At 32.5% G+C, this 11,022-nt stretch overlaps 2 protein-coding genes across 2 annotated transcripts; both read right to left on the bottom strand.

Annotated features, from left to right (window-relative positions):
* Window positions 1–2,376: 2,376 nt before the first annotated feature.
* Window positions 2,377–4,582, bottom strand: LOC131666698 (uncharacterized). The gene is made up of 7 exons (XM_058939557.1): window positions 4,502–4,582; window positions 4,229–4,436; window positions 3,626–4,107; window positions 3,365–3,542; window positions 3,072–3,293; window positions 2,764–2,993; window positions 2,377–2,544 (listed from the first exon to the last, which is right to left on the bottom strand). Exons 1-7 carry the CDS (start codon window positions 4,580–4,582, stop codon window positions 2,377–2,379), a joined length of 1,569 nt encoding a protein of 522 aa, XP_058795540.1.
* Window positions 4,583–8,182: 3,600 nt separating this feature from the next.
* LOC131666699 (glutathione S-transferase theta-3-like) lies at window positions 8,183–9,726 on the bottom strand. The gene is made up of 4 exons (XM_058939558.1): window positions 9,527–9,726; window positions 9,319–9,469; window positions 8,479–8,656; window positions 8,183–8,370 (listed from the first exon to the last, which is right to left on the bottom strand). Exons 1-4 carry the CDS (start codon window positions 9,724–9,726, stop codon window positions 8,183–8,185), a joined length of 717 nt encoding a protein of 238 aa, XP_058795541.1.
* Window positions 9,727–11,022: the final 1,296 nt, after the last annotated feature.

Below are 11,022 nucleotides of genomic sequence, written 5' to 3' on the forward strand. Positions count from 1 at the left end.
AGTATACCGAAAGAACAAAAATTGCATCTCATCGATGGAAAGGAAAAAAAATGATTTAGCCGAAAGGTGTGTGTCAGTGGATTGAAAAGGAATGCAAAGAATGCCGCGATCCTTCGTCGACGTATTGGTTTCCTCTCTTAATCTGAAGAAGTGGGCGTCCCGAAACTATACTCGAGCAAGAGAACCATCAAGCCCTGTCAATTAAAGTAACGCTTGAGGTGTGGGCGTCCGCGTACGTGTGCGCGCGCTCAGGTATTGTGTAAAGGTGTGAGCTTGAAAATATAACGGATGAATATCCTTCGGCATTTTTTTTCTCGCCCGGCTGAATGTTTCAGCAACGCATTATTTTTAGTTGAGAGATTGAGTTGTTGCCGCTTTGACCTCCAAGTTTTCAACGGAATTCCATGCCACCACTCTTCCATCTCCTCGTCGAGTCAAAACTATTTTTAATTGAAATTGTGCTTGAACTTTCAAAGCAGAATATTCTATTTAGTCAAAACATCCATTCGATGTATCCGTGGCGCATCAAAAAATCGTATATGAAAGCGTCATTCCCGGAGAAGGCAATCAATCATATTTTAACAACAACACAACGCGTCTCCATATGTGTGCAGTGAAAGGCACGCAACGATTAAAAAGCACGCAAAAATTAAAAAAAAAAAAAACAAACAAAAAAAAGAGCGAAGTCGCAAATCAATCTTTTGCCGCGTACACATACACGTACGGAAACTCTTCCCTTCAAATTAATTTCAAACGTCTTTGCCTTTGCGATGGGCAATATAATCATCCTTATAGCGTAAAATCTTGAACAAACCGTTATGTACGAGCGCGAACCCTCTGTCGCGTATACAAAACAGCAGTACACTGCTTTGCGTGCTCGTATGCGTGTGGTCGTTTGATGCATTGCTCATCCCGAGCGAGCGCGAGCGGCGTTAAACTCCCTACGTCGCCGTCCAGTCTCTCGCTTCAATGGGGACTACAAGTGCTGAATGCAAAGCTCCAGCCACTATGAAGCTGCCTGTTAATCCGTGATTTACTGGCGGCTTGTATAAGTGTGCGCGCGCGCGTATGTGTATAGACGCACGCGCCCTTGAAACGTATAGTCAGTTTATTAATTGCACGCGAGACTCGTATATATGCGATGCTAATGCAATCAATGAGCCTTTATCAATGCAATGTCATTTCTTCTTGCGGGCAATGATTGATATTCGATCTGATAGCTTTCTTTTCGAGACTTCTCTCTCTCCCTCTTTCTCTGCTAAATGGATGTTTGGCACGTTGCCGGTTTTTTTTTTCATTTCGAACGCGTTGTTACAGTCAATAGATGGTCATTTTTCTCGACATATTTTTTAGTTAGGTAAATTGTATGGCTAAAGCATTCAATGTTGTCGCACCAATAAGGTGTTTCCACACGAAACAATATCTGCTAAAGTCAAGATAATGTTTTATGGGATTAATGGGAAAGGAATTCAATAGATAATATAAAATACGTAATTTTTATACCAGCAATTAATTAGCGCAAGAAAATCTGATATATCGTACATACAAGCTATAAAAGGATGTCATTTGCTTCGAGCAATCATCCCATCTTGAATCTCACAGTATCATTACGAAATTCTTGATTCATCATGCCAAAACGTAGCGTTAGTTTTAATTAACTTATAATATTTTTATATGTACAGACTCACGGTCCTCCATACATCACCTGAAAAATTCGATAGATATTTGTTTATACAGTTAGAAAAACTTTGAAACTACTGTCGGGGTGGGGGGTTGTCAAATAAAATTGACAAAGCGTCGGGAATGAAAGGCTGCGCAAATTATTGAATATCAATCAGAGTGACATGACTCGATGAGAGACCAGACGCAAATGCTCTCCTTGTCCGGTAGTCATCGGGGTCTTGTCATTGTCTTTGTTGCCTCTCTTGTCTCCCTCCGCCCGTTTACCATTTAAGATCATCCTGTGGCCTTATCGTTGTTGTTTTGCGAAGAGACGGCAGCCATCAAAGACATCGACGGCACCGGATATCCAATGCTGCGAGACGATACTTCATAACAATTCGCGCTCTGCCTTAGCTCATGGCATGCAGTTATCAAATAATCAATATAGAATATTTTTAAGCTATATTGTTTATTTTATTAATTCTAATGATAGATTTATTTTTTATATTACACAATCAAAAAAAAAACATGAAATCTGATGGTTTCTGTATTCGATCATTGCATTGGATACATTCACATATGATGTGCGAAACTATTGCGAAGATATTATAGAATTTGTTTTTCACTTTAAAAATAAAATTATTGGTTACACAAATTATTTCAGACAGATTTATAGTTATTATAAATTTCTATAGATGCTATTTCAGAAAATTATTATTCACTTTCCTTTGATACTAGTTTTATAGCCAAAAGTTTCATTTCGTTCCTTGCAATTTTTCCACATGTCGTATATAGAAAGTTATCAATAAAATGAATACCCCCTCGTAATTTCTTGTAATCTTCCAGAATGGACGTAAGCTTCATAAGATCCTCTTTAGTTACCTAAAATAGTTTATAGTTTAGATTGTTAATAAAGAATACTTTATTGTGATAATATAATAAATGTCATTATATAAATTTTCTTTTATGATGGCAAATTAATATTTCACATCAACAATACGGAATGAGAAATTAGCTAGAATAAGTGGAATTATTTTATGTTCGTGTATTTGATATTTATTTTGGCAAAACCATTTTGATATAATACTATGAATTACTTACATTACTGTTTGGCGCCTTTTTACAAAAAGCTGCGGGCCAATTGCCATCGATTTCATGTGGAAGTGCTACAACAATGGCCTCTTGTATATCAGGATGCGACAACAAAGTTTCCTCAATCTCTACAGGTGAAATCTGATGGTTTCTGTATTCGATCATTGCATTGATTCGGTCAACTATAAATACTTCACCAGTCTCGTCGTAATATCCTATGTCTCCGGTATGATACCATCCTACGTAATGTGAAAAGTTTACTTGACTAACTTATTTCATAGTTAAAACATTATAACTTTCTTTAAACCTATTTTTACCGTATTCGTCAAAAGCCTGTTTAGTAGTTTCAAGATTGTTATAATACCCAATCATTTTAGCTGGCGATTTCACGCAGATTTCGCCTGGCTGATTCGGTCCAAGATTTGCACCGGTTGTTAAATCAACGAATTTTGCTTTAACATTATTAGTAATAATTCCAACTGACTCGATACGTTTACATGCAGGTGTTGCATTAAAAACGATTCCCAGCTCAGTAGATCCTATTAAAATTACAAAGAATTTTATAGAATATAATGCATTATTCTACTTTAGCAATAATAAAATTAAATACCGTAAAAATAATAAAAAAATGCACTGGGGATATTCTGTTTTAGATCTTCAAGAATATCCCTACTGTACTTGATACCACCAATAATGACAAAATGCAAGCTTTTCAGATCATACTTTTGTGTAAGATTCGACTTAGCTACGTATGGGATGAAATTAGGCGGTAAAAATACTCTGTTAATCTTATTAGAAATAATTATATTAATGTTTTTGTCTATCGTATTTTCATTTGGTTTTAGATATTAATGAATTTTCAACGTTATACCTTATACTTTTCGATGGTTTGAAAGAGATTTTCAACGACACAATGAGTGGGGATGATTCTAGTTTGCTCCATTAAAATAGTTTGTAATATAAATATAATACAACTTGCCCAATCGAGCGTTGTGTACCATAAGAATTTTTGTGTTACCGTAGAGGTAAAACTGGGTAGAGTTAGTAAAGTGGATAATAATGATTTGTTAGATTTCATAATTCCTTTTTGGCGGTCCGTACTACCCGATGAAAAGAATATAAATGCTACTTCTTCTGGGTTCTTCAGATTAACAGGGATAAAATTAGCAATTTCTTCTTCAGCCTGACTATTTATGATGTCTATTAAGGTTGGTAAGCTTGAATGTTTACCGATCACTACAATTTCCACAATCAATTTTTCTAGTCGTGAAGCTTCTCGAAGCAATTCAGCTACTTTCTCACATGTAAATATCACCTTCGGCAAAAATTGCTTCATGTAGCATCGCGCGCCATCTAAATATCAAGTACTTTGATTTCGAGATGATGATTGTATTTTTTAAGTTGCATTATTTAGTTTAGTCAGGAGTATCATTATTTTATAAAGTTTGGTAATGCGTGCATTACCTAACCTTACCCAATGTTATGTTATAGTTCCAACCATTAAAAATGGCATCTATAAAAATTGTGGCAATAAAAGGGACATAAGAATCCAAGTGATTATGAGTACAAGTGACGATGATATCTTGAGGACCGATTCCTAACTTTTTTAACCACAAAGCACAACGGATACTACATTCTTTCATTTTTCCATTACTGGTTTGTTCACCAGTTTTGGCGTCAATCTGTAAGTAAGGATTTATCGCTTAGTTTTTATGAATTAGCGAATAGTGCATATATTTTTACATACTTGAGCCACGTGATCAGGATTTTTATCGAAAGCATCTAGAATGATTGTTCCTAATTTACGATCACTGTCAACTGGCTCCATAGTACCTCTTAAAATATTGTTTTCTATGATGAAACTCATAATTGTACGTTCGACTGAAGTAATAAATTATTTAGTAAAAGGGCGACACTTATTTAATATATTCAATATAATCATAAACACAAAGTGTCAGAATTGTAAACATTGAATTGTGCTTCTATACGGTTAATAAAGCTAACTAACGTGTCAGGCAATTATCAGCCACAAAATTTTGAAGACAAGCTTCCACATTTACTTTTATCTATGATGTTCTTATCTCTATCGATAATATAATGAACTAAAAATACTTAAAACTGATTATAATGTATAGGAAAACAGCACAGCTTAATTATAATTAGTTATGTTAATTACTTTTATACAAAAAACTAAATAACTTCTTATTGAAATTTTAATAGCTACCGCTTATCCACTTCTTTAACCCTTTTTTATAGTTATATACTGTAATTATTCAAAGTTTTCAATAACAAACTTTAGGTTTGTATGAATTTTAATTGATACCGATATCCAAAAACACTTAGAAACGCGATAGTATATTTATGAAGGTATTTGATGTGCTGAATCCGAATCTGACTTCAGAATTCATCCATCGCCTAAGTATCTCGAGATATCCTAACCTAAAAGTACATAGCTAACAATTACTCTTATTCACTATGTTTGAGGTTATGTAACACTGAGAATATATTTTTTTCCGAAAACCGCAGAAAAATCATCACAAAGCAGCACTCTTGCCCTTTAAACCCCATTTTTTGAATTGGAGATATCTTTTTTTTTTCATCGAGATATCATTAACTGATGTTAAGTATTTTAATAGTCTCGCAATATTAAAATTACAGTTTACAGGTGTCTGGGGTTCAAAGGTCTGTAGTATATGGTCACAGGTTACAAGGATTGTAGGTTAAGGGAATTAGAATTCAAGGATCTAAGGTTATGTGGTCACAGATTACAGGGGAGTACTTAGCTTCAAATATTGATATCTCGACGGGTAAGAAAACTGCTTTGTTATTACTTTACTTGTTTTTGGAAAAAAAAATTTATTTACGATATTACATAATCGCGAACATAAGAAATATCTTAATTTTCACACTTTTAGGTTAGGATATCTCGAGAACCTTAGGATCAACTCTAAAGCCAGATTCAGATTTAGCGCTTCAAAAATCAAATATACCATGGAAATATATTGTCATTTTTCTAGGTTTTTTTCTATTTTTAAATTTTGTTGACTTGTGTAATTTATAAAACATGAAACTAGATATTTGGATTTATTGACAATGTAATATAATCAGGATATTTTAAACTATAATCTATTATAATTTTTAAGTACTCGTTACCTCAAACAGTTTCTAATGTATTGACTTCAATACTGCATTCATCATAAACCACTTAGCTAGGACTGGTACTTATGTTAACTCAAATAAGTTGATAATATTAAGACGCTATAATTACGTCAGACATATCATCATCATCTAGAAGGTATTATTACATAATATGAATAAGAGAAATCTCAGTACTATTCTTTGAGTTGCTTCAATCCTTATGTCATTGTAACATTTTTTGTTTGTTTCAACTCTGCCTTCTAACCGTTATATGTACATATTTAAGATTTTGAACGCCTTACCTCGTATACTATACATAAATAATTTTTTTTTAAAGATTTTTATGATCAATACAAGAAAATATTCTTAGAAAATGCAAGTATGTATAATAATTGTAGATATACTTTTAACAAAATTAATATACAATTAACATGTAAAATTTCTTAAAGTTATTTTTGTTTCTAAATTACCTTGATAACCATATTATAGCTTAAAAATGGTTTTGTTTTTAGATATAGAATCAGATATATATCTACCTGGCTTAAATTAACACTCAATTGATTGAAGTTCGACATTACATACAACACAAACTTGTAACTCAAGTATCCTATTATTGCACGATGTAAATATTCCAATGACGTTATGTACCAATAGACTCCTTACGTCATACATGTCCATCTTATATTGGATGTCTTAGATATAGATTGATTAACATATTCGTTGTAAAAGATTGCCAATATACTCAATTATCACTTATCACTCATTATCAATTATCAATTATCATTTTTATCAATCTGGTATAAGCGTCACGCGTTCTTTTCCATGCTTGAATATACAAGAAGCGCGGGGATAATGTAAGTTGAATTATTTTTAAATTGTTCAATCTTAGTCATTTATCTATGAAACTTCAATGACAAAATTCAGGACAATCTATAATATGTATACTTTTGCTTGTGATTCGCTTTATTTGCTTAATTTTTTATCTTAATCTCGTATCAAACATATTAACTGGAATTATTTGTAAAAAATATTTTTTAATCAAATTTCTGATAACAAGTATATTGTAAAATTTCGTTTTTCAAGAAAAAGTAATTATATAATTATTCTATAGATGTTAGACATTACGTACATAGAATTTGAGATCAAAACAATCAATAGGAAAATGTTTATACATATTTGATATTTCATATTTTTTCATTTCTGGACAGATTTACACTAAGTCAGATGGGTCTTCAAATATTCTTTCTTTAAAGCGGAATTCTCAATAAAAATTTTAGAACCCTACAAGAGAGAATTTTGTGTTAACAAACAACAGAAACATTATTCAAAAATTAAGTAGAAGCCGATATTAACCTAAAACGAAATTAGCTACAAAATTTTTTTCTACTGATTCTTTTGATCGGAAATTACGCGTATTCTTTTAATATTTACGTAAAAAAGAATGCGCTATCAAGAAGTATAGTCAGTTTCTTAATATTGTACGCAAAACTCGTATATACAATGCTAATGCAATAAATACAGTACCATTTCTTCTCTTGTGGACAATGATTGATTTTCGATCTGATAGCTTTCTTGCTGGGAGTTCTCTCTTTCTCTTTATCTCGCTCTCTCGCTGCTAAAGTGGATGTTTGACAGGTTGCCTCTTTTGATTTTAAACGTATGATTAAAGTAGATTGATAGTCATTTTTCTTTAAGCACTTTCGGTATTCTATACTACAACATTCCCGCAAAATTGTCGTACTAAATAAGCTACATTTATTCGAAACGTTACATAATATAATATTTAAAGTAATGTTTTGCAGGGCTGATGAAAGAAGATTGTGAAAACATAGTTTTTTCAGTATTATTTAATATTTTTAAATAAATAATTATTACTTATACAGAAAATAAATAATTATTACTTATACATGTAAAATATGCAAATTAATAACTAACCTGTGTAAGAAAATACATTGTATTGTACAGCAAGTGCCCTAAAATCAAAATCCCACCAATATTATTTACATTTAGTAATATTTTTAAGTAGTTATTTTCTAACAATATATTTAAGATGAATACATTTTTTATCATGGAAAAAAATCAATATTACATACGATTAGTAGTAATAAAAAATTAGACAACCGACGATTTTTTATTGTGATACTAATATTCAAGATTATCATAAATTTAAATATAAAAAATATGAAACACTGTGGTCATACGAAGAAGAGTAAACTGACTTGGATGGCAAGTGAAGGCATATCAAGACTAAAATTACCAGGATAGAAAAGGTACGTAAAAATAAAGTAACTCAATTGCATAATGATTGAGTACCCGGATGAGAATGATTAGACATGTTTTTCTTCAGTTTAGTAAGTTGAGATCTGAACTTATCAACGAGTGCATGCGCTTGCTGATAGTGAGGATCAGTTTTACAAGAGACACGGTCCAGCCATGCAGAAAGTCGTTGCTGATTTTCTTCGGCGTATCCGAGATAGTCTGCAAGCAATTTGAAAAAATTGTAAGCTGTTCAAGTGGTAAGACAAATGCTAATAAGATAATTTTCAAAGTTGAAGTATGAAATGCGCCTTAAAAATACGCTCTCACCAAGATGTTCCGCGTAACATGCAGCAACAATATCAGCAATTGTGATTTGATGACCAGTAACAAATGGTTTGTCGCGCAGCCATATCTTGTCAATATGACTGAGGTACTTCCTCAATAATTCGTCGTGATATGCACTCTCCGGCATGGACGGCTCTCCTCTTAACCTTGGATACAGATACTATAACGTACATAAAATAGGCCATCTTACCGTTATTAATTTTTCTTATTAATTAATATCACTATATCAGTGGCGGCAGTACTTCTCAACGTGTTTTTTCGGGATTTTAAGATATTTAAGTTTAAGTTTCCAACGAATACATAAGACCAGAAAATTACCTTTAATAATTGATATTGGGCTAAAATTACAAATATTTAGACAGTTTTAAATTGAATATTCTACTTTTTCCTCAAGTGATGTATGGCTGATATATTGGAGTTTAAAGTTAATATATCTGTATAATTCTGAGTTGACCAATTAGCACTGTCGGATAATTTTATAACAATTATTTGGTAATGGATACACTCAGACGTTTACATGATTTATTCGATGCATCGTGATTTTAAAGGTTCTGGAACTCTCTAACCTCTTATATTTTCAAATTACAAATTATTTTATCATCAAACTTTCAGATGAGTCAACCGATTCAGCTAGACTTTACCAATTTTTACTTAAAATAATTTAACTGATTATACATGGATTGTGAAATTTACAGGTTTTGATAGAAGCTTGACCTCTCAAATTAATTAAGAAAAATCAGGAATTGTAGAAACGATTCGAAAACTTGATTTTCTTAAAATGCGTAAAATACCAGCTTTGCCGTGATGTTTTAATATAGTTACCTTTCGATCGTATAAATATGTCCTATTCCCTTTTCCCATTCCATGATTCCAGTGCAGGAACTCATCGACTTTGGCTCGAGCTCGCAGCTCGTGCGGATACCAATGGTCGTGCACATCAAATTTGACGCATAAATAACGCAATATTGCCCCACTAAAACCAATCTAATATTAATTTCAAGAACAATTGTAATTCAGCGGGTATACTTACCTCTCGGCGAGATTGAATCCGTTGTCATGAATAACTGGAACTTCTTTCATTGGATTAATGTCCTGAAATTCTGGTAGATATTGTTCGCCTTTCCTCAGGTCCATGACTTTTCCCTCAAAAGGTATGTTGTTAATTTTTAAGAAAATATACACGGCCCTTGATGGTGCAGAACAGAGATTATAAAATAATCTCAAACTCATTGTAGATTCTGGAACGAAACGGGCGGAGTTTCAATTTATTACGTTTTATTATTACACGAATCAGGTATAGTCTTACGAACTATCGGATAATATACAGGGAGAAAATAATGGATTAGTAGAATTATTTTATCTTAAAATAGATAAGTAATTATTTACGTGATAATTGTAGAACACTTCCAGACTCGTGATTATTAGAATGCGTACTGCAAATTGGACGTAAATGTTTTATCAATGTTCGAGAAACATCTCTTCGAATACATTGTCTGTCATCCAGGCATTACGGCTGTATCGGGAAAGATTCATCTGTATATTTTATTGCGTCATATTTTGATAAATCACATTACACGCGTAACTTATCCAAAACAATCGAGATCATTGCATCATATCAATGTGTGATATTTTCTTAAGACATTGAAAAGTCTATCAGTTGCTCTGCTGGTCTATTTTATTGGAGATATGTAAGTGATGTGTGTTTTTTTTAATTTATATTTATTCGATAACAAACAAACTTCGAGTATCTTAATATATAAATCAAAAACACTAAGATTAAAAAATTTGCAATAAAACCAAGAAAAATTAACTAATTATATAAACAGTATGCTCTTTTGAATAACGTAAAAATATTCGTGTAAGTTAAAATAAATCTTATCTTTTCAACATTTTCAGAATTGGTTGCGCTTTACAGCATACATACAATCAACGAAGATAAACGTTTTTTGAACCTTGAAAATCGGACTGATTTTATATATTTTATATGCAGCCATTAAAAAATGTTGAGATTACCAATAATATCCTGTTTTTAAGTTTATTTCATTGTGATTCACGCTCGATGTGTTTTTCAATAAGCTTTACGAAAAAATTAATAAGTATTTAAGGATCAAAAATATTAACAATGTTTGTTGAATAATGATAAGAAGTAGTACGAGCGTAAAGTAATCGCTTAGAGGATCGAGCGACTACCTGGATGCTCGGCACCAAGTGACTTTGGAGAGCAAGGAAATTCCAAATCCAAATCGCGGTTAAGATTAGGGGGTAATCTCCGATCGAGGACTCGTTCGCCCGCCCATCCCTCGCTCACGTTCTCTCCCCTATTTTTCCACTGCGCACTTTTGCCTTTCACTCGTCTGCTAGTCGGAGTGCCAGTATAAGGTCAGAGTGGGCTTTTTAATTTTATTGGGCATAGCCGAGTTTTTTTTTGTGTGTATTTTAACTCCTTGAACATAAATCTCAACTGTAGCTTGCAATAAATTGAATGTTTAAAACGCTATAATACGAAACTTCTAATCAGTTACTTTT

This window comes from Phymastichus coffea, unplaced genomic scaffold (genome assembly GCF_024137745.1).
Source record: "Phymastichus coffea isolate CEN01 unplaced genomic scaffold, Cenicafe_Pcof_1.1 PCOF00060, whole genome shotgun sequence".
NCBI classification, from domain to species: domain Eukaryota; kingdom Metazoa; phylum Arthropoda; class Insecta; order Hymenoptera; family Eulophidae; genus Phymastichus; species Phymastichus coffea.

What these genes read in the sequence shown, in the direction of transcription:
- LOC131666698 (XM_058939557.1), bottom strand. Translation starts at nt 4,582, where the DNA reads ATGGAGCCAGTTGACAGTGATCGTAAATTAGGAACAATCATTCTAGAT. An exon ending in GAACTATAACATAACATTGG is followed by an intron (nt 4,108 to 4,228) that starts GTAAGGTTAGGT and finishes CTTGATATTTAG; the next exon opens with ATGGCGCGCGATGCTACATG. An exon ending in AAACCATCGAAAAGTATAAG is followed by an intron (nt 3,543 to 3,625) that starts GTATAACGTTGA and finishes ATTTCTAATAAG; the next exon opens with ATTAACAGAGTATTTTTACC.
- LOC131666699 (XM_058939558.1), bottom strand. Translation starts at nt 9,726, where the DNA reads ATGAGTTTGAGATTATTTTATAATCTCTGTTCTGCACCATCAAGGGCC. An exon ending in GGATTCAATCTCGCCGAGAG is followed by an intron (nt 9,470 to 9,526) that starts GTAAGTATACCC and finishes GATTGGTTTTAG; the next exon opens with TGGGGCAATATTGCGTTATT. An exon ending in CATATTTATACGATCGAAAG is followed by an intron (nt 8,657 to 9,318) that starts GTAACTATATTA and finishes TGTACGTTATAG; the next exon opens with TATCTGTATCCAAGGTTAAG.